Source organism: Colletotrichum costaricense (genome assembly GCF_030867565.1).
Source record: "Colletotrichum costaricense strain IMI 309622 chromosome Unknown Scaffold_13.1, whole genome shotgun sequence".
Taxonomy (NCBI): domain Eukaryota; kingdom Fungi; phylum Ascomycota; class Sordariomycetes; order Glomerellales; family Glomerellaceae; genus Colletotrichum; species Colletotrichum costaricense.
The window spans coordinates 40232-66734 of NW_026848242.1; the positions used below are offsets into that span (position 1 = coordinate 40232).

General features: G+C 48.7%; 10 protein-coding genes across 10 annotated transcripts; 5 read left to right on the plus strand and 5 right to left on the minus strand.

Moving 5' to 3' along the window:
• Positions 1–498: 498 nt before the first annotated feature.
• CCOS01_11435 (uncharacterized protein) lies at positions 499–1122 on the plus strand (the record flags this gene model as incomplete). Its single annotated transcript, XM_060459588.1, has 2 exons — positions 499–685; positions 737–1122. 2 exons carry the CDS (start codon positions 499–501, stop codon positions 1120–1122), a joined length of 573 nt encoding a protein of 190 aa, XP_060309419.1.
• A 1353-nt stretch (positions 1123–2475) lies between these two features.
• Positions 2476–3399, plus strand: CCOS01_11436 (uncharacterized protein; the record flags this gene model as incomplete). Its single annotated transcript, XM_060459589.1, has 1 exon — positions 2476–3399. One exon carries the CDS (start codon positions 2476–2478, stop codon positions 3397–3399), a length of 924 nt encoding a protein of 307 aa, XP_060309420.1.
• A 1720-nt stretch (positions 3400–5119) lies between these two features.
• CCOS01_11437 (1-pyrroline-5-carboxylate dehydrogenase) lies at positions 5120–6943 on the minus strand (the record flags this gene model as incomplete). The annotated part of the gene is made up of 2 exons (XM_060459590.1): positions 5120–6604; positions 6821–6943. The coding sequence occupies 2 exons, from the start codon at positions 6941–6943 to the stop codon at positions 5120–5122; spliced, it is 1608 nt and encodes a 535-aa protein (XP_060309421.1).
• Positions 6944–7437: 494 nt separating this feature from the next.
• CCOS01_11438 (carbapenem antibiotics biosynthesis protein carD) lies at positions 7438–8926 on the plus strand (the record flags this gene model as incomplete). The annotated part of the gene is made up of 2 exons (XM_060459591.1): positions 7438–7994; positions 8107–8926. The coding sequence occupies 2 exons, from the start codon at positions 7438–7440 to the stop codon at positions 8924–8926; spliced, it is 1377 nt and encodes a 458-aa protein (XP_060309422.1).
• A 294-nt stretch (positions 8927–9220) lies between these two features.
• CCOS01_11439 (TdcF protein) lies at positions 9221–9698 on the minus strand (the record flags this gene model as incomplete). The annotated part of the gene is made up of 3 exons (XM_060459592.1): positions 9221–9367; positions 9419–9552; positions 9665–9698. The coding sequence occupies 3 exons, from the start codon at positions 9696–9698 to the stop codon at positions 9221–9223; spliced, it is 315 nt and encodes a 104-aa protein (XP_060309423.1).
• A 1350-nt stretch (positions 9699–11048) lies between these two features.
• On the minus strand, positions 11049–13690 carry CCOS01_11440 (uncharacterized protein; the record flags this gene model as incomplete). Its single annotated transcript, XM_060459593.1, has 9 exons — positions 11049–11533; positions 11609–11663; positions 11794–12020; positions 12095–12332; positions 12420–12958; positions 13012–13039; positions 13139–13273; positions 13402–13454; positions 13621–13690. 9 exons carry the CDS (start codon positions 13688–13690, stop codon positions 11049–11051), a joined length of 1830 nt encoding a protein of 609 aa, XP_060309424.1.
• A 2288-nt stretch (positions 13691–15978) lies between these two features.
• On the plus strand, positions 15979–17574 carry CCOS01_11441 (FAD binding domain-containing protein; the record flags this gene model as incomplete). The annotated part of the gene is made up of 4 exons (XM_060459594.1): positions 15979–16289; positions 16348–16619; positions 16680–17047; positions 17107–17574. The coding sequence occupies 4 exons, from the start codon at positions 15979–15981 to the stop codon at positions 17572–17574; spliced, it is 1419 nt and encodes a 472-aa protein (XP_060309425.1).
• A 711-nt stretch (positions 17575–18285) lies between these two features.
• On the minus strand, positions 18286–20255 carry CCOS01_11442 (C6 zinc finger domain-containing protein; the record flags this gene model as incomplete). The annotated part of the gene is made up of 2 exons (XM_060459595.1): positions 18286–20050; positions 20200–20255. The coding sequence occupies 2 exons, from the start codon at positions 20253–20255 to the stop codon at positions 18286–18288; spliced, it is 1821 nt and encodes a 606-aa protein (XP_060309426.1).
• A 1053-nt stretch (positions 20256–21308) lies between these two features.
• CCOS01_11443 (bZIP transcription factor) lies at positions 21309–22176 on the plus strand (the record flags this gene model as incomplete). The annotated part of the gene is made up of 3 exons (XM_060459596.1): positions 21309–21359; positions 21451–21655; positions 21731–22176. 3 exons carry the CDS (start codon positions 21309–21311, stop codon positions 22174–22176), a joined length of 702 nt encoding a protein of 233 aa, XP_060309427.1.
• A 1807-nt stretch (positions 22177–23983) lies between these two features.
• CCOS01_11444 (uncharacterized protein) lies at positions 23984–25344 on the minus strand (the record flags this gene model as incomplete). Its single annotated transcript, XM_060459597.1, has 3 exons — positions 23984–24538; positions 24595–24840; positions 24895–25344. 3 exons carry the CDS (start codon positions 25342–25344, stop codon positions 23984–23986), a joined length of 1251 nt encoding a protein of 416 aa, XP_060309428.1.
• Between the last annotated feature and the right edge of the window lie 1159 nt (positions 25345–26503).

The window sequence follows — 26503 nt, forward strand, 5'->3', positions numbered from 1 at the left end:
ACGGAGGTCTTCTAGACGTTCAAAGCTGATTAGTTCAAGAGAATGGAGACACAATCATGGTCTAAGGTGGGGGTAAGCCCCCTTCTGTTAATGACAAGATGGCGATCTGATTATGTACAGAATTTACTGCATATTCTGCCTCTTGAAACGATCCCGGAAGTGGCAATGATACGATATAATCGCAACCATGTTTTGATCTCTTAGAGTGATATCTGACGAGGGCAAACGCGCCATGAACCCTGTCAAGGTATTCTATCGGGTGCACGCAATACTTAATCACACCCGAAGTCTCCTCAAGAAGGACTTCAAGTCGGAGCAGACCTAGATAAAGTCCCGTCCGACCGACGTAAACTTTCATATATCTGTTGGTACCATTCTTCTGTCCTCAAGTCTTTTGTAGATCAATTTATTATACGGTGTTGTATGCCGTAGCTCTGTTTCTTGACTCCTAGTTACCACACGACCGCCCTTTCCTACTATACAATTGCACGTCTCATCATGGCACAAAATCACCCATTATCGGCTATTATCGTAGGACAGATAGTGTCTTTGTCAGCAATTTTTATTCTCGCGACATGTGTCCTCGTTTTGCGTATTTATACTCGCCTTATGCCGTGTTTAAGTTGGCAGTTGCAAATAGATGATGGTTGTATCATCGCTGCATGGGTAAATTTACACCACCATTGAACGACTAATTTGCTAAAACGTGAGACAGGCCCTCTTCGCTATCCCCAACTATTTATGCGGATCGCGGTTCTCAATGCTTCATCAGTGTACAGTAGGGTTCTTGCGGTGCAAAGGCTCATCGACCTCGCGAAAGGTGCTGGTATCATATCGAACATAGCATGGTCATTGAGTAAAATCGCATTCGCTTTCACCCTACTGCGGCTTGCCACTGGACAACTTCGGTGGATATTATGGTTTTTAATTGCCTCCATGAATGTTCTCATTACGGTCTGGACACCATTGTTCCAGAATGCATGCCGTCCGTACTCGCATCTACCTTGTTTGACAACCAACCAAACGCAGAAATTTGCCGTCTTCGTTGCTGGTAAGGAGAGTCCCCCTTCCCCCCCCCCCCCCCCTTCCCCTCTTGGGGGCTCCCCTTGTACTGTTCCATAGGTGAAAAATGTCGGAGATACATTTTGTTGATCCTTCACCACAGCATATTCCGCTTTAATGGATTTCTTCTTGTCATTTTGCCATGGAAGCTCATTTGGCCTCTTCACCTGATCACAAAAGATAGATTGGGTATTTGTATCGCGATGAGCACAGGCATCTTGTGAGTTTAGCTACTGCCTTAGGTCCCGAACACTACCTGACTTACATACTTGTAGTGCCGGGGCCACTGGAATTCCGAAGATTTATTATCTTTTGCAATTCAACTCGCACGATAACGGTGAGGCTCACTAAAGATGTGATTCTTTCGCGATTCTTTGTCGATTTCTATGGGCGGGTGCGCTTTTGTCGGTATCTAACAAATTTATATCCTAGGTCAAATAGGTGGACTCTTTATTTGGGAGAGTGCTGAAATTGCTGCTACTATCATAGCTGCATCAATCTCAATGTTGCGAAAGATCGCCTGCCACAGAAACCGTGGGACCTATGCGCTCGATTGCTACGAGAATAGGACAAGAGCCATGCGCTCTGTATTTGAACGACAGTTACGTATTGCTGGCTTACAGAGCGGAGACAACAAAAGCGACGAGATAAACCAAGAATTAACATCTCTACACCACTCGCACGTTTAAATCAAATAATGGTAGTTGATTTGAGACCAATAATAGAAGGTGGTGGATTATAATATAAGAGGTTTCGGTTGCGCACTGCAACGAGATTAATAGTTTTAATTCTTATTAATATATCTTATTATAACTAGCTAGCCGTGATAATTAGTTAAGTTAATAGGTATCTGAGATATTTAATTTTAAATCTTTCTTCTTGAGCCTTATCCTTTAGCTCATAATTGATACAAATACCTAGGATGTAACTAAGAACTAAGTACTAAGTTCCTTCTTTCGGCTAGATAGTAATTATCATCAAGTTGATATGAACCAGTGTGTGATTCCGACCCATAACGTCCGGGACTTTGACAAAAACAACCAATCGGAAATGTTCTCCGAGCGTTTTTAAACCCGGGCCGGCCGGATATCGCCGCCTGCAGCTCCTAATTGCACCGGCTCCATGCATACTCTTATTTAATGCTAATTAAAGAGTTCAACTTTGCGCGGATAGAACTCAGTGTAAACGAGATCGGTGCTGTGTGAAGGTTCATTTTAGGAGAACTTGCGCTGTCATAAGACGTATTATGCCTTACACTTTTCAGCTGTGTCGTTTCGTCTTTTCCCAAAGGTAGGTATACTCAACACTAATGAGAGAAACATCTTTCAGAAAAGACAAGGTGAAATGACTTTCTCTGACACCGAATGCAGACCCCGCGGATTGGCGCAACTGCCACGTCCTTGGGCACTCAATATGTCGAATCTTGTGATTCGGGCGAGTTCTACCGCTGCCGGTGCCGCAGCTAAACCGGCGTTCTCTGCCGTGCAACAAGTAACGAACTTTGAAGAAACGATTCGAGATCGGCCGGACTTTGACCACTCCCGAGCACCGATTGAAGTGACTAAGTCCCCTAATCCCATCTGGACATTCGGGGATGGTGTCCGAGTCGACAAAACACCCGAGGCTGAAGAGGCTGCGCATCGGGAGATTGACCCTTACAGCCCGGATCGAGGCGTATCGCAAAACTATCGCCTACTCATCTCCGGCATCGCGCCGCGCCCTATCGGTTTTGTCAGCACGCTTTCCGCGGATGGCAAAACAAAGAACCTTGCTCCCTTCAGCTATTTCCAAGTCGTCGATCAGGATCCGCCGACTTTCATGCTCAGTTTCTCGTCGCGTTTTGGCTTGATGAAGGACACGTACAAGAACATCAAAGAGACGGGTGAGTGCGTCATCAACACGGTGTCGGAGAACATGATAGAAGCCGTCAGCGCCTCGTCAATCGACGCACCGTATGGAATATCCGAGTGGGACATCACCGGGCTTACGGAAGCGCCCACCAACACCGTCAAGCCATCACGCGTGAAGGAGTCGGTGTTCTCCATCGAGGCAAAGCTCGTTGACATCAAGGAGTTCGAGAGTCATAGCCCGGGAATGAGCGATGCTGCTATCTGTCTTCTCAAGGCAACCCGCTTCTGGGTGAGGGAGGACGCAGCGAACGAGGACTGTAGCCACATCGAACTGGACAAGCTAAGACCGGTTGGTCAGCTTGGGGGCATGTCGTATGGCCGGATTCTGTCTACTTTTGAGCTACCTCGTACAAGATGGCAGGATGAGCAGCCAAAGAGTAAATTTCTAACTGATTTGCAAGCTTCAAAGACCGAGAAGTTACAGTAGTGTATTTATATTCTCCTAGTATACCGATAGTGTCTCTACATTGTGCGTATGCAGTGCAAAGCAGCCTCATCAATTGGTGTACAGAATGATGCCCCATGGACAATCACCTGAACATGATCATTAGCGACATCATGGAGGCCCTGGAAACTGAGAAGACAAACTCGGTGAATAATGACTTTCCTCGTTTCAGATACGCTATTTCTGCGAAATAGTACTCAGATGATGTGTTCCTTGCAGGAGTGCATCAGTGAATGCAGCTCGAACCCCTTGTCTCTCTACTGCTACCACAGTCTGGATGGTGCATCCCTTGGGGGACGAGACTTGTTCTCTCAGCACAGCTGGATGACTGCCGTTGGAAAGCAGGACGCCAAGCCCCATAACACTCTGGCGCACCAGGGCTAGAGCATCCTGTCTCCGAAAGCCCTCGATCACCGAACCGTCCAGTATACCATCAAGAGGGACTGTGAGAGTGGCTATACACGTGGTGACCAGAACTGAGCCCACGTCAACTAGAGAAGAATCCAAAAACTTGACTTTTCCAACCATTCCAAAAATCCACTCTAAGTAGTCGATATAATGTGACGGAAATTCGGGAGGCGGCTTTTCCAGAACCGTCATGGATTGCTGATACCGTGCGGCCAAGTTCGGAATCGCTTTCGCAACCCAAACCGCAGGCAAGTTTAGCTCTTTATCCGACTCGGAGATGTAGTCTTGCACGGTATCTGTAGAGACACCGGCAAGAAGACTGATGACTAGCTTTCCGGAGACACTTTGCCGAACACCAGGTTGTCCAAGAATACTTCTGGCCATTCCCGGTTTGAAACCTAATATTATGACATTGGCTTCTTGCATCGTTTCTTGGATTTTCCGGAAATGAAAATCGACCCGAGAATCGTGCTTCTCAATGTTCTTTTCGAGGAGGGCGGCAGATCCAGGATTACTGGTACATGTTATAAATCTGTCGGCTGTGGAAGTCTCTGATTGTTTGGGAAGTTTGCTGATGGCGTCTAGGAGGCCTTGTAGTAAGACACTACCCATGTTTCCTTTTCAATCGTTCGCTTTAGCCTGTGAACTTCGTGGCTTGGACTTCAACTTACCGCAACCTATGAAGGCAATTGTTTTGCCAGGGCGTTCCATTGTCATACAGTCGTTGAACTGATGGCGTCAATGACGAAATGAAGAGAAGTTACAATTGTTTAACTGGATTGGAGGACTTGAGGGGGGCTTTTGACATGGCCCTGGGATAAGCCTGATTGTCTGTACATGTACTTTTAGAACCGCGAAATAGATAAGTTATCTGGATTTGGTCCAGAACGGATCTGACGGCCCTACCGGGTGCCTCGGAAGCGCATCCCGAGTCCTGAATGCAGGATAATCCCAACCCGCCAAGAGCAGGCGTAACCCACAGTCCGGTCAAGACAGAGAATGAGGTTATCCTTCACTAATGTTCCTTCGTCTATATGCGCTGCCAATCTTCAAGACCAATCCGGCAATCGGAGACAGACGCACAATACGCAACTAGAGAGGATTGTCAACATTGCATTATTCCCACATCAAACTTGCATAGATCATTAGGGGAAAGATTGGTCAAGTGTACAGATCTTCTCAGCGTATACAGCACTCTATATATGGGCTCACAGCTAAGATATTCGGCTCGGACAAGAGTGCAGTCAAGGCATAGGGATAAAAATTGGATTGCTTAAACATGACATGAGACTATCTACATTTCATTGGAAGGATATTCTATCTTGTAGAGAGGGTTATACTCCTCCTTGATTGACCGAACACTGGTAAATCGCTGCAAATGAGCAACGGTGCCGGTCTTGTCATTAGTACCAGAATCTCGGCTACCGCCAAACGGCTGCTGGGCAACCACAGATCCGGTGCACTTTGTGTTGATATACAACATGCCAGCCGCATGCTTGAGCCTCGTCTTTGCTTGCTGGGATGCGTAAGGGTCCATGGAGAAGATGCTACCCGTCAGACCATAGCGTGATGTCGTGTCAACCAATTCCAAGGTCTTCTCCCACTCGGTGTCAGGATAGACATAAACACCGAGTATAGGACCAAAAAGCTCACGTGACATGATATTATGCCGAGGATTGGAGACCTTGTAGACTGTGGGATAGATAAAGTACCCATGCTCCTTGGAGGCCTTGCCTCCTGCAATGAGCTGTAGCTCGGGGTCGGTCTTGGCATCTTCAATGATCTTGTTCAGCTTGTCGAAGGAAGCTTCATGGATGACTGGGGTGATGAAGTTGTCAAATTGTTCCACGTCGCCAACTTTGAGTTTAGGGAGTTCTTCCTGGAGATGTTTCCTGAACTCTGGCCACACGGACTCGGCAACGTATACCCGAGAACATGCGGAGCACTTTTGGCCCTGATACTCGAAAGAGCCACGGATGATTTGGAACGCGGCGCTCTTGACGTCGGCCGAAGAGTGTACTACGCCCCAATTCTTACCGCCGGTTTCACCGACAACTCGAGGGTAGGAGTTGTAGATCCCTTTGCCGACGCCATTACCGATTTTCTGTTGGATTCCTTTAAACACTTGAGTAGAACCGATGAAGCTGATTGCGGCGAACTCTGGACGCTTCAGAACCGTGTTCGTGATTTCTTCCGCGTCTCCAGGGAGAAACTGAATGACGTCTTTGGGAAGACCCGCTTCCAAGAGGATTTGATGTATGAGATAGGCTGAATGCGTGGCATAGGCGGAGGGCTTCCAAATGACGACATTGCCAAGCAAGGCAGCCGGACTAGTGAGTGTCGCTCCCAGGGCCGTGAAGTTGAAGGGAGCGATAGAGTAGACAAAGCCCTCCAAAGGACGGTACTCCATTTTGTTCCAGTTGCCGTTGGGCTGCTCTGTCGGCTGATAGGAATAGAGCTTCCAAGCTTCCTGGACGTAGTAGCGGAAGAAGTCGACCGTTTCGCTCGGTGCCTCGATCTCCGCTTGCCATATGTTCTTGCCCTGTCCGAGCATGGTTGACGCAACGATGTCGGACCTGTACTTCCCCGCAATAAGCTCCGAGGCTCTCAAGAAAATTGCGGCGCGGTCTTCGAAAGGAAGAGCTTCCCAGGCAGGTTTTGCCTTCAAAGCAGCATCGATGGCTCCGTTGACTTGTTCTGGCGTGGCACAGGCGTATTGGGCCACGGGTTCTCTATGGTTTGATGGGTTCAATTGTGTTCCAAAATTGCTGGAGTTCATCTGTGTCACACTAGTCAGCCGGGACTTGGACGTGTCCCGAGAGTGCAATACACACCGCCGTCCCATTCACCGTGATTGGGATATATACTGGCATTTGATCTTTCAGCCTCCTCAAAGCCTCCTGCAAGGAAGCTCTTTCCGGAGAGCCCTTCGCATATTGAAGCTAGTCAAAAAGAATCGATTAGCCAGAGGAGGTTGCAGGGAAAGGTAACATACGAATTTCTCATTTTCAAACTTGGGAGGGTGTAGCAGAGTCAACTGTCTCCGCCCAGTGGTAGCTGCCGGAAGCCTCTGACCGAGGGTGCTCCGGCTACCACGTGTCGCGCCAAGGGACCACATTCTTGCGTTTAGTATTCAAGCACGAATCTGCTTCTTTTCAGGACGAATGTCACCAAATGTAATGGCACTTCCATAGCGGAGGCCGAGAACCTATGCTTTTAGCCTGCGCCTAATCGACCATGGGGGCAAGCTGAGGGCAGCCTATCGGGATTTTGCTCCGAGACTGATTCCGACTTGCCCAGTAGCCTCTATCTAGACACCTTCTCCTATCGAAACGTCTCTGAGCCAATATTCCGGCCTCGCTGAGCGGAAATATTGTCCGAATCGTTATCACAGACTGCAAATGAGGGGAGGTACCGAGGGTAATGTCAAGATAACGGAGATATCCTTGAGTCCGCTCGTGTTGGAGGAGTCGCTAGTCAGACGGCTTCAGAGTTTATAAGCCTGAATTAGTTGGCTCTTGAGGAGAGTTCGTGACTTACATAGCGCTTGATTACACACGAATGATCCACCAAAACAAACAACCATTCCTGAAACCTCGGCCTCACATTACCATGCCTCCTAAAGTTGTCGTTGGTTGTCCAGCTCGGGTAACCCTCTCGCCCATTATCCTTCGTCTCAAACACCGGGGGCTTTCTGATATTGCAACCAAAGCACAAGATGCGGTTCAACTGGGACAGACGTCTCTTTCCCGAATCACTACGAAGACCCTCCTACGCTCGCTAGTGTTGACATCGATAATGAGGAGAGCGTGGATCATGCAGCCATCACTGAAGTTTCTCAATCTCGTAACAAAGTCTAAAAGTCCATTACTAGACTTGGACAGGAACCCCCTACTGAACCGGTTGATCAGATGGGCTCTCTACAATCACTTTTGTGCTGGCACCACCCACGCCGAAATTAGTCATTCAATTGCTAAGTTGAAGGCGATGGGCTATCAGGGCGTCATCCTCGGCCATGCGAGAGAATTCACCGTTGATCTAGACTCGGGAGTCACAAAGTCTCAAAACGCCAAATATATTCCTGCTGGGAGCCGAATGGTGGAAGAATGGAAGCAACTCAATCTCGATACTTTGCAGATGCTACAGCCTGGAGACTTTCTGTCCCTCAAGTGAGTTATTCTTGCTACACGTACTTGCTTTGATATCGTCCAGTCATTTGTTCATTGTAGAATTTCGTAGTACTGCGACGACGGTGGTGGTCTAATCCTTTCTGTTCGTTAGAATGACCGGTGCCGGCCCAATTGCCATCGACGCTATGCGAGCACGCCAACCAATGCCCGAAGTCGTCTTAAGGTCAATGGAAGAGATATGCATCGAAACGAAGCAACGAGGTGCACGGCTCTGGGTCGATGCCGAGCAACAAGTCTTCCAAGTCGGCCTCGATGATTGGGTGATTGAACTGATGAGGAAGTTCAACCGTGACGGACAGCCTCTCGTTTACAACACAATCCAGGCATATCTCAAAGGAGCAAGAGATAACGCTTCACGTCACATCACTCTTGCGGCCACTGAGGGCTGGACTGTGGGTGTCAAACTCGTGCGAGGAGCGTATATTGAACATGAGATCCGCTCCCTCATCCATGACACCAAAGAAGAGACAGATCGCTCCTATGACGAGATTGTCGAGACTCTCATCTCACGAACGCCATGGCCGATTCAAAGCTCAGCTAAGTTTGAGTTTCCATCTGCCGCCCTCTTTCTTGCCACACATAATCGAGCCAGTGCCGAAAAGGCCATCAGAATTCACCGGTCGAGAGCCACTAAGGGTCTACCAATGACAAAGTTGGAGTCTGGTCAGATCATGGGCATGGCTGACGAGCTGAGCTGCGCGCTGCTTGAAAATCGGGATCAATACGCTGCTGATGTGTCTATGAGCGATGGTGGGGCCCCTGGTATCTTCAAATTCATGGCATGTGGGTCGGTCGGAGAATGTTTGGGATACTTGCATCGTCGTGCAATTGAAAATCGAGGCGCTGTAGAGCGCACTAAGTATATGGTTGATGCTTTGAAGAGGGAGCTCCGCCGCCGTGTTTTGGGTTAGGTTTTTTTTTACAGTTCCCATCACAATAAAAAACTGATAATGTCAATGATGTCGCCGTACGAGATCCTTCTGGATTATCACATGGTAACAACTCTTGATTGCGTACATCTCCAGCCCCAGCCTGAGTAATATGAAATGATGGCTTAGGGAATCAAGGCTTTTTTTCATTTCCTCGGTCATGAGGTCATCTTAACCACTATCCATTCATCAAATATCATCGTCAAGAGCCTTTGTAATATCTGAATGGTGATCTATATTCGAGCCAACTAATGCTTACTGTCCATTCTTCATACTTTACTGCAAAGCAATGATGTCCATTTCGATAGAAGCACCAGCCGGGAGCTTTGTGGCCTCACATGAGGAGCGGGCAGGACCGTGTGGGAAGTATTCGGCGTACACATCATTTACCGCCTTGTAATCTCTGAAGTCCTTGAAGAAGATCTGGGCGCTCTTCAGTTGTTTGTTAGACGCCGCGGAAATTTTTGAACTTACCATAACCTTTACCACCTTGTCCAGGCCGGAGCCAGCGGCTCCGAGCACGGCGCGGGCATTCCGGCACATTACATGAGCTTTTTCAGTAACAGTACCCTCGATGAGTTTTCCATTGGGATCCGCAGGAATTTGACCTGAGAGAAACACGAGGCCATTTGCTTTGATTGCCTGATGATATGGACCGATAGCTAACACAAAAGCTGTTGGTGAATTGTGTATCAGGTGGAGAAATCTGTGTGTACTCACGGGCGACTGCGTCCGGTGAGAAGACTGTCTCCATTTTACTCCTACACCCAGGATTCTGAGAGAACATGCGGAAACATTTCTTGGAAAGACTTGACCGTTGTTCTCGAACCTTGGGGCCGTTGCTCAGCAAAGCATTACGGCTGGCCAAGATCCCTCCTGCTATGCGAGGAGCCGAGGATCGAATTATCGAAGTATATAACAGAGACATTGCGCGCGTGTAACTTTGTCGTTTGAAATGCGAGCACGATCAAAATTACTGTCTATTGCTATCGAGCCATATTAGTAAAGTACAAGATCATGTTGCTAGTCGGAATCGTATGCCGCACCTCCACTCCGCCTTCGGACCTCGATTCCGATTGGGTCGGAACTCAGCATTGATATTAACACCAACCAGAGATGTTTCCCAGCTAAAAGGCGACTCTCATGCCAGATGCTTCAAGTTTTCAGTATCAAATACCAATTGATCATTATCAGATCATTATATTGTTAACAACTGTGAAATTGTTAAAATGTCAGCCCTCTTCCTTCAATCGTCTATTCGGTCCGTGCTGGTTCGACGGGCTCGCCCTCTTGGCACATTGGCAAGATATGGCCGGCGCGGAATAGCAACGACCGCTCAAAAGAAAGAGTGGCTTGCTATTCTTCCTGACAATCCCAATGTGTTGGAAATCAGGAAGAAGGTTAAAGGGCACGTGACCATCTCGCATCACTAGCGTCGCGTTCGACTGGGGCTTCATGACGGGGCTGACTTCCTTCGCAGAGACCATTACGAAGGCATTAAGCCCATGATTACTTCGGGAACACTACCAGCAGGCGGTAAAAGTTTCACTATTTCTTTTTCATTCTTCGTTGCCGACGTGTTCATGCCTAGGTGCGATCTTCGAAAAACACCCTGTCGAGGGTGAGCCTGCGCTTTTCATAGGAAGCGTCGTTGTCTACGCTGCCGAGAGCCTCGAAGAAGTCTACAAGATCATTAAGAGCGATATATACGCTAAGAGAGGCGTATGGGACCTCGAGAAAATCCAGGTCATTCCGGTGAGTTCAAGCTCATATTCTCCTCATCACCAGAAGTGTAGTGATGTATCGCTGAGCACGTTATGCCCGCAGTATGTTCCGGCTGTGCGCGAGCAAATTAGAAAAGAGAATTGAAGACTTCGCAAAAGTTCTTATCATGAGGTAGACTTATCTGAAATAAAACCTGATCAAGGGTGTGCATTTAGTAATACCAAAAACATCTACCAATTAGGCCACCCGAACACCAAGCAACTGATTTACTTATACTGTGATGCCATGAATGATGAGATTGATAGGGAGGGTGGGTAGGCTACCGGAAAATAGATCGTCAATAGGAAGTTCCGAGTCGTTAGTAATCTTAAAGACTATACTATGCAGCCGTCCACATGTTGTCATCCTCCCACATCCAGCCGCCCTCGAGCATTGCGGCATCGATAATATCTGACTCGTGAACATTCAGGTCGTCTATAACAGACATCATTGTCTCCAGATTCGTCGGCGCAGAACCATCATTACCAGGTCGAACTTGCGACCATACCGGGCTGCCGGAGGCCCCCGATGGATCTGCATTAGCGATGGCGTTTCTAACCATATTAGGAGTGTGTCTAGCGTTGCTTTCCGCTTCCTGGCCTTCATCTTGCCGGTGTGCGTCTGCGATATCGCCGCTGCCACGAAGCTTGGTGTGCAGCTCCACAAGCTGTAATAGATCTGACCGGTAAGCCTGTGCAGGCGCCACATGCCGTGACACGTATTCGTCGAGTAGGTGTATGGCCTGAGGCAAGTCCCACAGCAGTTCATTCGCGGGTCGGATGATATCTATCAAGACTAGCGCAAAGGCTGCAGAAAATAGGGCGTCTATGTCGTAGGGTAGGAAGATATCTTGAAGAATTAGGGATGATGGATTATCCTTTTTGGTGCACGGGGACTTACCGCACATCATCTGCTGTTTCAGCGCAGCCATGATCTTGAGAATTTGGATCGCCGACTCGACACACATTTTCAGCATCGAGTCAAAGATAGACGGAGGTTGCCGGATTCGCCCTTCCAAGGTATCCAGACTCAATAACGGCTTTAAGAGGGAATAGAGAACCGGTCGAACGGTCAGAATCACACACTGTACCCCTGATCAGCGTCATGACTCTCGAATGTTTGGTGCTCTCACGAACTTGATGAAGAAGCAGGTGTAAAGTGGCAGCATCGCGGGTGAGGGGCTGCGACGGCGCGTCTAGGTCCAAGTCCAAGTGTTCTCGTAGGACAACAAGAGTCTGTACCAGACGTTCAAGGATTTCTCTGACTTGTGTCACAAAGTTACGCTGCTTTTGATTGTGTACTCCGTATATGACTACAAGATTACTGTTAGTGGCAGACCATATTGAGATGCTAGACTACACGTGTACTGAAAACATGCCCACGTACCGTCGAGAATCCTCCCGAGGTGGGATGAGAGAGTGACGTGGATAGCAAAGATGTTCTGGACCTCATCCCCGGCCTTCGTTTCAGGGAAAGGTATGGAGATGTCATCGTCTCGGACTACCATAGTGCTTCCCAGCATGGCAGCGGTTTTTCTGTCTATGCAGTAGACTGTCCACCAGAGCCTCCTTTGGTACTCGACGTTTGGTGGTCTCAATGCTTCGGGCATTGACACATTCATTATCTTGGTTGTCCCAATACGTAAAGCGTTGCCGATCTAACCTTCAAATTAGCCATAGGTTTCAACCAGAAACTTTTGTTCCAGACATACCGTTACGTAGGCCTCTTGAAGCATGTCTGTTGCGTGCATGAATAGAGCTGTCAGACTGAGAATCTCCATTGATAGGAAAGGGCTCTGGTAGAGTCTGCGAATATCTGACATGGCTTCGATAGCGCTGGCGAAGTACACCATTCCTGCGGGTCCCGACTGCGAATGTTCTCGGCTGAGTATCGACTTACCGAGACCTAGGACTAGAAGCATCTGAATATGCCAGAGGCATGGGTTCGGGACAGTTCCTGTAGCACGTTCCGAGTAGAACATTCTCAGCTTCTCCAAAAACGCTTCGGCGTCGAACAAAGAGTATAGTGACCCAAAGGTTAGAACAATAGTGTTGGTCAAGTATTCTGCATAAGAAAGTTGGGGTAATGGGACTTTTGTGAGGTCTAGTGCAAGAGGTGGGAGAGGAGAAGTGTAGGATACATCTTCGCGCTCTATAGATACACTACCCGGATCTGCGATAGGAGTCGAAGACTGAAGAAGGTTTCGAACATTGCGGCTGAAGCTGAGTGTCGAGCTGTGGCCGAGATAGGCTTTGAACCGTTACTTTAGATGCATTCATAAGGGAAATAAAGTGTGGGCCTACCTGCATGGCCGTAACGGCGGATTTTGATCTGTGGCTCAGAGGTCACTAAAGTATTGGCGAACTCTCTCGTGGCTGCTGGCTACGCTGAATCAATACAAGCGATAATGGTTGATCCCGAGTTACATACTGAGCCCGGAGGCTCTGCTTCCGGCAGCCTCATAGGTGATTCTTCTCTGGCTTGCTCCTCGTTGCCCAGAGGAGACCCATCGGCAGGCCTGTCTTGCGCTGCTCGGAGCTGTGACTCAAGCGACTTGATCCGATTCTGTAATTGAGCGATATGACTGCATTGAAATGAGCAATTGTGGAACATCTTGAGAATCCGGGAAATAACTGACTCGACTGGAACAGCCACTCTTCTTTCCTTCTCTTCGTAAACACACTTTTCTTTACGACTGGAACACCGTTCACATGGATCTCGCCCAGAGCACCGAAGCTTTCGATTCCTGCAGCTCATACATCTATTAATCAGGGTCAGCCGAGGCTCTTCTCGTGGCGATTGGCCATCTCATTGGTCGTCGGGTTGGTCTTGGGGCGCTATGCCTTACGCATTCAGTATCTTTTTGCGATTGCGGATTATTGACTGAGATGATTGCATGTTTAGTCCCTTACTCGTTGCTCGATCTCGAATGTCCAAGTAGTAGCTGTCTGCGTTATCGGAGGCGTGCATCATAAACGACATTGAAACATTGACGTCGTGCTGCGGGGAGGGCGGGAGGGATGCTCGGCCCGCGCATGATAAGGAGCTGGTGATGGCTTCGTTATCGTCTGCACAGCCACAGTGTGGCTATTAGATGCACGTGATCGAAAGGGTATTGTACCCAAATCTAGCTGAACAGACGAAAGTAATTGAATGAATTTGTAGTATATTTCCTCAAAGTCGAATCCTTTCGTTATCTTTTTTGATTTTACCATATGCGTTTGCCGGGTCTTATTGAGTCGGTTAGCCCGCGCCTGCCCCTGGAAAAGGGGTCTTAGCTTGGTTGTGGTCTGTTCGTTTATTAAGCTATTTGCGACATTGGTTCTTTGATGAAGTTGACGTTATAAATAACTTAATAGACATCGATTTACTTTTGAGAAAGATACATAACATTAGAACTGTCAGTGAAGTGAAATAAACTTCACGTATTCTCGCCTCCAACACTACGAAGCCCCTCTCGCTAGGTAATTATACTGGGGCGCTTCGCAAGGATAAAATGGTAAGGATCATTCGATCGAGTCTGTCATGAGCACGGCATCTAGCCCGTTATTGCCTCCGCTAACATATAGAAGTGTAGTAGAGTTTGCTTATACACGGTAAGAGAAGTTAGTGTCGGAAGGGATAAAAATTATTTCGCTGTCAATAAAGTGCGCCATAGGAAATCCGTTAACCGTGATAGTTACCTCTACACCTTGTATTGTAATATGATACTGCGTAGGCTTGTCATAGTAAGCTCAACCGCGGCTTCGGGGCTATTGGCCCATCATAAAGGTTCTATAGGCAAAAAGGGCGCCTGTCTGCACGGATACAAGCAGAGGGGAAATGATTTGACAAACTCCATCATTCAAATGAAGCTATTTCGGTCCGTAATATTTCTCGACCTAAATCGGATGCTGATCATCTGGTATTAACTCGTTTGGACCATCGTGACAGCTTCCCGGCCCAAATTTGTGATTAATCAGGTCGTACTGCAACGCAAAGTTGCGCAGGGGATAAACACCTCAAATTCCAAATTCAGTCTTGTTCAGAGGTCTGGTCAGGTTGAGAGCGCGTGCAATCACGTTCGAGAAGAAGTGCCTCAAACGAGCCAGGCACGAGTACCGGATTCAGCTCAATCTCCGGCTTCATGAGCTAGGAGACGTATATCGCGTTATTTGGAATTCCGCAAAAGTCCCCTGGCATCATGATGCGATTTGTTAAACAGTCATGTTCGTCAGACAGCTCTCGTCGCTCCGGACTCACATACGATCCCGTCCTTTTGGGGCGTAGAATCGTACGTCTTCCGATGAACGCGTAGAAATGCTTTAGGACCGCCACTCGTAGAGCCATGGGTGATCATCAATGTGAAGGTGCCTCCGGAGGAGTTGCTGGTGATTAGGAAAGACTATCTGTGACGTCACCCACGAGAGAGATGCTAAGGCTTTCTTGAGAGCATATGACTGGAGACCTTGAGGTCTGGTGTGTTGCCAAAGAGATTGAAGAGAGGCATGTTGTCACGAGCGAAATGAAAGTTGCGATGGTCAGAGGAGATATTGTAGGTGGCTCCTGTAGCCTGAAGTTGTGTTTGATCCACCTTAGTCACAAGAAACACTCGACGCATGGTTTATTCCAGACCAAGTCAGGCGCTGGCTAAGAGACCAGATGCTTTGAACGGCCGCATTTTGAGCACCACTCACTCTGTAGGTCAAGGTGGACGGGGTTGGTGACAAGGGCGTTCACGCGCCCCTCGGGCACCGATGGCCCCTATCTACGCCACTTTTCCCTGCAACGAAACGGATATCGGCTTCGCTCATTTCGGATGACCATCGCCCACAAGTGCTAGATCAGGTTCCTGTGCATCGCAGGTAGTCGTCCCTCTATCCACAATTGCTACGATAGGGTTTAGTCACTTTAGCGCCTGGCGTGATAGACAAGAATGAGGCGGCATTTGCCAAGCTGCAGTAGCGGACTTTCGGGCCCGCGACAACGAGACAAGTAGATTGTCAAGAACCACATTAATAGGGTCGTATTATACGCAGCCACGGATTAAAAGCATTAACTTGGGAGAGCAGTACGCAAGGTTCATAGGATATGTCTCAGCGTATTCTTGGCCTGCAGATGAACAGGGCCACGGATATTTACTGCATTATGATACCTATCTGCATCTTGCTGTATTTGAGATAGGATGTTAATATAAAGATGAAGGAGATGTCTAGTGATGTCGGTCAATACAAGCTCTCAACTCAGCAACTTATAACATTCCTTCATTTCAATTACGACTGCATCTCATCATGGCATCCGAAAAGAAGTTCCAAATACTCATTATTGGTGGTAGTATCTCCGGCCTTTCTCTAGCTATCATGTTAGAGAAGGTAGGAATCGACTACCTTTTACTTGAAGCCCATCCCACCATAGCGCCTCAACTCGGTGCGAGCATCGGCCTGGAGCCCAATGGCCTCAAGATCCTCGATCAACTGGGATGTTACGATTCCCTGCGTGAGATCGCGGGCGACGTCTATTACAGATGTTCCATCAGATCCTCAGATGGACTCACTCTGTCAGAAACCCAAGGCGCAAGTGCTTCTGAGCGGATCGAAAGCCTGTACATTCCATTACTCGTCCAATATCTTACCCATCGTTCCATTACTAAACTCGAGCAGGACCGGCTACCCTTCTACTTTCATCGACAGACAGATGCTTCTGCAGGTCTTATACGAACAGATTTGTAAAAAGGAATGTGTTTTGACCGGCAAGCGAGTCTCCGAGGTGCAGATGGATGACTCAGGCGTCACCGTCAAGACATGCGACGGAAGCACCTACGCAGGAGACATTCTCATTGGGGCTGATGGGGTCCGGAGCTTCATCAGACAGGAGATGTGGCGCCTTGCTTCTCAAGAAAAGCACAATATGTTCCCTCCTAACGAAGCCCAGAGTAAGCCAAAAGAAGCCTCGCCCATTTAGTAAATTTTTCACCTTCTCACAAACATTAAAGGTCTCAATTCGAACACGAAATGCATTTTTGGAATATCAAAGCATCCCAAAGGTTGGCGCGGGGTGCAGCATGCCGCTTTCAACGATGGGCGATCCTACCTACTAATTCCAGCCCCAAAAGACCGTGTATACTGGTTTTTCATCAAGATGATGGATCGCACCTACTATGGGAACGATATCCCCAGGTTCTCAAAGGAAGATGAGGCGGCGCTCGCATCGCAATACCTGGACGATAGCATCTCGGACACAATCAAGTTTCGAGACGTATATGAAGAACGCCAGATTACTACACTTGTAGCACTAGAAGAGCACGTTTTCTCTCGCTGGAACTACCGGAGAATTCTGTTGATAGGCGATTCTGCCCATAAGGTAACATGTTTGACATTTTGACATTGATAATGGACTTGAGTTGCTGACTGCTTGCACAGCTTCACCCAATTACTGCTCAAGGCGGCAACGGAGCTATCGAGACAGCCGCAACTTTCATCAACACTCTAGTTGCAACTTTGAATTCAACTTCAGGAGCTCTGTCAGCAGAGGAGATTGAGACTATGCTTGCACGAGTTCAGGCCAAACGTCAAAACGTTATCACTGAAGTTATGCGGCAGGGGCGGTGGATGAACAGCCTTTTCTGCCAGCAACTACCTTTCTCCAAATTGATGATTAGAACTATTGTCCCCTGGCAGGGTGATAGTCTTTTCGTCAGAGCCTGGTACAAGAGCTACTTGAAAGGAACTCACATAGAAAGCCTCGAGTTGCCTCGTAGGCTTGTAACCGGTTCATCATATGGGCTTTTGGTCCCGCAAAGCCTGCTGCATAGCTGGATGATGTGGACGACTGGGGCTGTCTGTTCTGGGCTTGCTGCCTTTATCTTTGTACAGTTCCGCAAGGCGTAAATGCCAGTTGTCGTATACGCGTTACGCAGACTACTTATTTCCAGCCCATAGTTTTCATAGCTGCTGCTAGTAACGCCACGTTTCTTCTACTAAATCTATCCTCTCTTTCGCATCTCATGCCGGCACACGCTGATCAAATCGAAGTCGCGCCATCAGTGACGTATACAGCATTTTTAATTAAGAAAGTTGATTATCAGGGCAACTCTATTCGTTTTCATCTAGTACTAAGGCAAAGGGAATAACGCTCACGGTTCCGTTAACCTAGTACTATTACCACAACGACATACTAACAGATACTAAAGAACAGACAAACTGAGTTTTAGTTACGCCCGTAAAGACTAATACTTCAAATGATTTCGAATTATCTAAGCTATTTCTTTCAGACTACTCTATTCCAATATAACGCTTAGCTACCTAGTAGAGTTTACTAATGAAAAGGATATATTTACGCTATCGAATGAATATTATAGTTTGAAGTTATAGCATTATTTGGTCTAGTAGATCGGATTCATAGAGGCTAAGGTGAACATTCTTAAACTTAGTAACGTAACTCGAAGAAACAATAAGCTGAGAAACATTCCGAATGTTGTTCACGAAGATAAATACTAAAGAGCTATGAATACTTAACACTACGCAGTGTCTAATGTTCATATACTGCCACTATGTTATAGCTGATAGGATACTGGCTTATCTTATATTTACACAATCAAATTAACTGATGCCGGTCATAATAAGACCCTGGCCGCTTACCGGCCTTACCTTCCACTCTAAAGTATCAACTTCTCCCTTGAACTCGGCGGTCTCTTCAACTAGGTCCCACTCGCCGGTTTCTTCCTTTTTCTTTAAGGAGCGAAAGATAATGGTCTCTCCAGCATCTTCAAAGATGAATTCCCTTCTACACAGCCGCCTCCATTGTTCCGCCAGTGTTCCCTCTCTAGCATTCTCTGCCTCTAGCTCGCGGTTCTTTTTCAGCACGGCCAAAAAAGCCTTGCTGTCCCAGAGCCCTTCTTTCCGCGGGTACATTTCGAGGATGCGCGTCGCGTTATCCCTAACCAAGGGATCACGGCACGTCATAGCGACAACGGTGAGCTGCCAGGCCAGGCCGAACTCCATTGAGAAGACGTGTGCGGGAGTCTTGAAGTCTTTCTGCTGCTCACGAAGCAGGATCTCGATGACGTCGTTAATCTCTCGACAGTACGGTGTCATGGACGCGATGGTAGCTTCGTCGGCGTATTTGGGAAAGAAGCTGTATAGAAACATGACGAGGTAGTGCATACGAAGATGCAAGATCTTGAGATACTCTTTACGTGAGATGTTCTTGTCGGACAATGTCTTGTTGTAGAGCGGCTCGAAAGCGTGTCGCCACTGCTGAAGATTTGCGACCGATTTTTCGCAGTACGCTAGCAGTTCAGGCTGGTTTTGCATCATCTCGAGTAGTTGGTCGATGCCGGCTTCATCATTGATCTCCTCAACTTTGAGATCGTCGATGACAGTCAGCAAGAGAGGACCAAGCTTGGCGATTCGTCGCTGGCAGGTTTGCCACCAAAAGTATGCGTCTTCAGCGTTGCTGAACACCTCCGGCATTGCTTTTCTTCCTTCCCCTGGGTCAGTATAGCGTTGTATCTGCATGTTGTACGTCTCAATAGTATGGCCTCTGGCTTTGAGGCCTTTGATGAGTTCGTAGGCCGGTGACCGGCTTGACTTCACATGGCCACTGAGCACGGTGCGACTTTGTACGTCGAGATGGTTATATAGATCCAGAATTTCGGTAATGAGTTGTCTAGGGTCGGGCGCGAGGTTCCAGATGCGATGATCCGAGTCCTCGCTGGTGAGCAACTCCTGCAACAACACGAAGCCAAACTTGACATGCTGAAGAGCCGAGTTTCGGTTCCCCCGCAAGGCCTCAAATGCGACGAAGAGTATGGACAAAAGCACCGCCTCTTGGATGCTGGCAGTCTGGAAGTCGGCCTGCCCTTGTAGACGAAGTGCCTGGCAGTAGTAGACAATGGCATTCTGATAGTGCGGGCTCTGCAGGAGGTTGGCGATGTTACCAAAATTTCTCGCCACGACATAAGGTGAGCCCTGCGAAGACAGTGCCCTGCTGATAGCCCCGATGCTCATAGCCGCTTGTCGCAGAGCTGAGTTTCGGCGGGTGAGCTGAGGCATCGTGGTTGTCCAGAGGTTGGTCCTAGAGAAGTGAGCGCCGCCGAGTGAGACGCGAACTAATTCGTTCCAGTCGTTGAAGTAGACGCTTTGCATATCATCGGCAAAATCGAGGGTGTTCACATTGGGTTCCCGGATGCGCAGGCGGGGACTGGCCCGGCGACATGATGATACGGGGTTCAAGGGTTCCAGGTCCTTCGGAGCCTTCCCTCTCGTCTTCCTCGGCTTGATGGCATAGCCATCACAGACACCACGGGTCTTGAGGCAGTTCATGCAATGAGGCTTGCCCTCGTCACACTTAATGTGCCGTTTTCTAGAGGATTAATCAGTACACAAGACTCGCGGTTGAATTTTGAAGTCTGACTTGACTTACTTGCCTGCATGGAGTAAGCGGTGTCCAGTTACCTATTCAGTTCCCTCATAGCTGGGCGAAGACTCACAGGTGACACAACCTGTCCTCACTTTAGGTGTGCTGGTACGCGTATGGCGAGGACGGTGGGCCATGGAGGATCTGCCATTTTCGCTCTCCAGAGATCCTGCTTGACTGGGAGGAGCCCCCGGCGGCGACAAGGAGTTTGACGCCGACGCCGTATCTGCAAGGAGAGTGGGATCCATTCTCCGATTGTGGTGTATGATTGTGTGAGGGCAACTCAAATGAGAGACGGAGAGCCAGAGGCTTTCGGCCGTCGGATGGGCTCCGTTCACCGTAGGTTCGGGGTCGGGCTCGACCCATGCAGCTGCACGACGCCGATGAGGGGGGACTTGGCAAGGGGTCCGGAAAAGAGCAGTCAGAAGAGTCCCGTTTTGGCCGTCCTGCAGCTTTACCAGCTTTCGTCTGTAGTTGGGAAACAGAGCACTGGGGGTCCAGTCGCGATCTACCTGCACTGTGGTAGGCTATCTGTCTCGCTCGATCATGTTATGAACGAGGTGTCGGAGTGTTTTCGAAAGGATAAGGCGTGACGTGACGTCTTCAGTCTACTGAGGCTGGGCTGCAGCAACGTTTGTCATACAGAATGAACTCGTCAGCCCTCCTTGATCAGAGGTCACACTAAGGCTCATTTGAACAATGATCACGGGGCAGAAAGTTGTTCCCGGATTGTGCGATCAGACTGTCTTGGTGCATATGTTGAGTTGTGCAGAACCACTTTTGTTATGTAAACTGGATAGCTGCAAGACCATTCGCAATGTCCCTAGCCTATTGATCAGCACATCGGTTAGCCCGCAACAATCTTGTCTGCTGCAGGCGTGCTGAGCCACACCTCAACCGGGCTTACGCCAGGTCACCCGTACCTCTATTGCCGTTGTTAAGGTTAGTGTTATCAGTGCGGGCAACCCACGTCTGCAGCCGTCGTAAACCCGCCAGAGATCGGGCGTCTTACCCATTCCCATTCCGCCTGCAGAGGTTGATCAGGATCTTTGCCGAATTTATAAATCTCAGTCTCCCACCGTTAATCGAGCGCATTGTTTCCTCTCCACGACATCTTCATTCTCGCAAGACGAGAATCTCCCTATCTCTATTCAACATTGTCATCCTCTGGCCCTAGGTGACAGGGCCTTTACACTCTGCAACAATGTGCGCCGCATCATCATCAGCCGCCGCGGCCGCGATCCAGCGGGAGACCGTCTGGTTCCAGCCAGCCCAACCTATTGCCGCAATGGGCCCAGGATAACTCAAGTCTTCCTGGCGAGGTCGGTTTGACACATGATCTTCAGCATCAACACCAACAACAGTCACTTCAGTTGTCGGCCGCTGGCCTCCCGGGTACAGACTTTGGGCTTTTTGGCCCAGACTCTGTCCAAATAGATCCTAGCCTTCCGTGCTCTGAACCGCCCCCTTGGGACACTCTGCCATGGACGTCTGCTACCTATGCGACGCCTCCCATCAGTGCCAGTCCCCTCGGCAACCCGATTGATCAGTGTAAGAAGACTAACAATATTCTCCCATCTCTACACCCGATGACTCAACATCCAGTGTACTGACTACATATCTCAGCTTTCCCACTTGCCTTCCTCGATACCTCACCACCCGCCTTTTTCGACACCTTCTCCGACGCCTTCCTCCCGGCTCAGCTGGATGCACTCTTTGAGTCCAGCTCTAGTTCCAATTCCAATTCCAACAGCCCGAACCAGCCTCCGCCCCTGGATATGTCAGTGTATACTGCTGCTTCGGGGGCTGAGTTATCTCACCGGTCCTCTCCGAATGACAAAGCTCAGGACCTAGAGGTGGCCACTCCCCATACCGACAAGATCCTGCGCCGTCAGCGAAACACCATTGCTGCTCGCAAGTACAGACAAAAGAAGGTTGATCGCATCGAGGAACTGGAATTATTACTGAAGGAGATGACTCGGGAAAGGGACGATTTACGAATCCGCCTCGTTCGTCAAGAGGCTGAGACCGAAGCGCTTAAGAGTGTTATGCGCAAGGATATTGAGCAGTAACGCCTCACCGGGCTTCGCCTCCGTTACTGGGCTCATGGTGGATGAATGGGCGCGCAGGGTAGGTCGGATATTCTCGTGGAATAATCGATAAATGAAACCTTTGATCAGTTATACTGTATTCCATGAAGCTGCTTACAACGTCGCGGCACCTTTGTAATAATCCTTTGACACTTATTGAGTTACAAGACAAGATCACAAATTAAGCGCGATCGTAATGATAACAATGCACGCGTGATTCAACATGGCTCATTCTATATCCATGCACTGGTTTGCCAACATCAGCATAGTCACCTTCAGGCTCCTAGCTGTGGCAGAATAGCAGACGATAATTAATATCTTGATTAGTCTGCAACAAGTAAGGGTTCGATCACGAATAGTTCGATACGGCTCTCCGTTGTATATACTCATGTACCGCCACATAGATAAATGAAACAGCTCCTCTCAATGATTCGCGACGACGAGATATACCAGTCGTCACTGACATAGGTACCGGTAGCCAAGACAGTGTTGGCGCGCCTGGGAGGGAGGAGGGGGTTTCGAGGGGAGGGGCAGACCTGGGAAGCGCTCACTTTCGGGATCTCCATCAACAACTCAGGGTAGCGCCAGTCATCCTTTGACGCAAGAATCCCTGCTAGCGCGGATGAATCATCGTGAGCCATGCTTGGCGTCTCATTTGGATCTGACCACTAACTGACTGATTAAGGCTAATCAGTCTAGGATTGTGGCTGGTTACGGGCGGAATGCAGACGGAAACTTTGTCTACCGATTGTCCGTACCAAGGTCACCAATTGGGAAACGGGACGGCAGAGGACCCCGAGCATTCATGTAATTGCATTTATAGAGTTAAGGGTTTTTCGATGCGGGTTCCACCCCGTTAGTGCTGGTTTAGTCAAAAGGCACAAGCTGCACAATTTGCATAATGTATCCATTTATTCCCGCCGGCAACGAGCTGCTCCGGTGATGTACACCTCCATATTCATGTCCCCTACCTCAGGTCGATTCAACTTGGAACGCATTGGCCGCCATCTGATCCACCTGTTCTGGGGTTCCAGCTGTTCGACGTCTTCATCCTGAGTGTCAAACAAAAGTAGAGCTGTTGTTGTGTATCGAAAAAGGGCCTTTACCTCTCAACGTCGCATCGCCCTCCTGCAAACATTGGCTCTTGACTAGTGGTTTGACTCATGTTCATATGTCGGAAAGCATAGCCAGTTTTCGATCGGGCAGGTTGAAAGTTATCTTTACAACAAAGAGTCCCACGCAGTTCTTCAGCTAATTGTAACATCACGATATTATCATACTAGCAGCATCGCTTGATAATCTTGTACGAGGTCAGGCGAGGCCTCAGGACGGGACTTGGGTGCAACCACCTCATGTCTTCGGGACTAGTATCTGTTAAGATCCCAGCCTCTCCAGGCAAAGCAAAGTGTTTTTCGCTTGAGACTCCATGCAATTGTGATCTTGTCGAATGGAAACTAAGTAGGTAACGATAGGAAGCCGAGAAATGAAGAGTCCTTGCGAAGGGTCATAATACTTCCTTCGTGCATTGAAGGGTCACGCACGATCTCGGTGTTTTCAGCATGAGCTGTGCTGAAAGGCTTCTTTATATATAATCTTGTTGTGATTAGCGAGATAATGTCAGTACACAGCATGATATCCTTGTATTTTCAAATGGGAAAAGAGAAAATACAAGATATTTTTATTAGGATCCTTTCGCTTTTACGAGCACATAATGTAAAAGGGGGTTTATCGTTGAAGAAGCACAAAATCATTAAAGAACTATTCTACTGTATGCTCTGTCGTGGATACTTCAGCACGCCGGTGTTACCGGTGCCGAAGTAAAGTACGTCTTGTAGTATACGTTGTTGCCAATATGCTTGGCCACACTGGGAGGGGGATTGAGCGGACCGCCCTGCTGGTTGGCATTAGGGAACAAGATGCTAGGGCTATTTGGAGAGAGAACGCTGGTTGGGCAACCGAGAACGGTGTTGCCGAAGTAGGGGTCAAGCTTGGAAATAGCCCATGTAGTCGCGGCAGCCACCTGCTCCGTAGTCCCGGCGACGAAGAGTGGCACCAGTGAATTGATACCCTGGTAAACATCACACAGCAGAGTTGTGGCATTCAGATTTCCTGTGCCAAGCTGCGCAACAGCCGGAGTAACAGGGTTGCGGAGGTAGATGAGGAGACCCTCCAGCACTGTCTGAACTGCAGTGTACGGCGTTGCACGACGGTACCAGTTGGCGGGCCATGTTTCCGGTACGTACTGGAATTCCCCCGTGGCGGAGTCGTACTTGGCCCCGATAATAGAGGAGATGGACTCATAATTGGCAACACCTCCTAGTCCGTAGGTGCCATTGCTGAAGAACTTGGACGCCAGATGTTAGTAGCTACTAGAGAATTAGAGAGAAGGAAGCAACTGACGTTAGGGTAGAAGGCAAAAGCCCCAAGAGAGACGATTAAGGGGAAAGGGAAGTAGTAGAGGTAAGGGTTGTTTTTCTGAGAGAACATGGACAGTTGTTGGTATTGTGTACCCATGTTGGTCAGGTCAAACTGCTTCGTTCCGCTCTTCGCTACGATGTCAACGTTCTGCTTGAACAGACGGGATGAAAGGTGGTGAGCATCGCCACATCCGTTGTAGAAATCTTCTCGGTTAGGTGAAATATCGGCCTAAGAGGGAGGTTAGACATATGCCACGAGAGAGAATTCAACTCATAGTCTCACCTCGACTGTTGAGTGCCTGTTCAATCCGCCAACATTCCCTGGGCCAGATCCCAAGTAGAAAGACTCAGTTGCGATATCTCCGTCCGTGAGGACAGCAAAAACACCGAGGATAGTTGACAAATCAGGACCCATGTTGAACCCGCGAGCAGTGGCTTCAATTACTTGGCCCAAGTTGACGTGGCCATCACGAGGCAGGTAGCCATGATTCGCAAGCAGATTCAAACCCGGGCAGGGTCCTCTGCTATCATTGGGGCCAGGTGCAATGAAGTCGTAGCCTGGTTCGGGACGCTTGTTTGCAGGGTTTAATGCCCCTTGAGCCACAGCGCCGAGGAGTCCGGTAATGGTGTTGGTGAGTGAGCCGATGATTCCGCCGAGGATCTGTGGCTCGGGGTTGGCTTCAGGTTCTGCGTTGCGCTTGATCAAAATTTCAAGATCTTCCTTTGTTGCCATAGATGGAAATGCGGCTGCTGAGGCGGCCAGCAAGGCTGGCAATGTACATTGATACCTCATTGCAAATAAGCAGCAAGTAAGTATCCGTGTTATGTGAAGTTGAGAAGAAAAGTCAGGCCAAAGAAACAGCTAGAGAATCTCTGGATGATGACGAAGGCTTGAGGTGATGAGAAGACGGTGACTTTTATAACCGATTTATTTGAATGACATAGTCCGTTGGACTACATTTAACAGAGACAAATCTCGGAATGATGACATAGTTCCAAAATAAATGCCCACGACACTTCGTCGACGCACTCTTCCCGGGGAATATTTAGTAGTGGTAGCGACATGGAAACGGCTGTGCGGGAAGATTTGATCCCGAGTGTAGCGTATCGGTCCGCGGGAATGGCGTCGTCAACGGCGCTGAAGCGTAACCACTAGACACTATAGTACCTATTGAGCTTCTACTTTCCCCGGATATGTACTCCGCAATAACATGTCTGGGGATCGGGAGGGCACGACAAAAGAACCTGGCCGTGTGCTAAAAACGATTCCAAACTATTACCGACATGCTATTCCTGTCCGCCACGCACGCAGCATCCATGCAGTGGCTGTCCAATATCAGCATTTTCTCAGGTAGTCTTGTCTGAAAAGGGAGTAGTGTTTAGACTATCGCGCGGGACAAAGGACTTCCGTCGGCAACGCTCGTGGTATTGCGCCCTTGTTATGACGTCTAATTTCGCTATGCTATACGTTCAAGTGCCCAATCACCACTTCGGAGAACTAATAAACTCGTCCAGGAGCAGCATAGGTGACAACAAACTTGCGGACGCCCAGTTGATTCGCGCTTATTTCCATAGTTTAGTATCAAAAGATCGTCATGGACGAGTCGATGCTAAACCTCGGCACAGTCCGTGGAACGAACATGGCTCAGATCTAGGCATGCAGCTTTGCAGATCCCCTATTAACTCTGTCTTAGCTCAAGTTCTTTCCGTGCCCTCATTGACAAATTCGTCACGTTTGATTGGTGAATTGCGCTTGCCAGCTTTGATCATTGGGAACGATGTGGTTGTTGGAGTAACACCTGGTCATGCTTTTTCCAATAAACTGTCTCATCCCTTTGAACAGTGTCATAGAACCAACCGGGCTAGGGGGGCTCATCGTCCCCTTCGCTCAA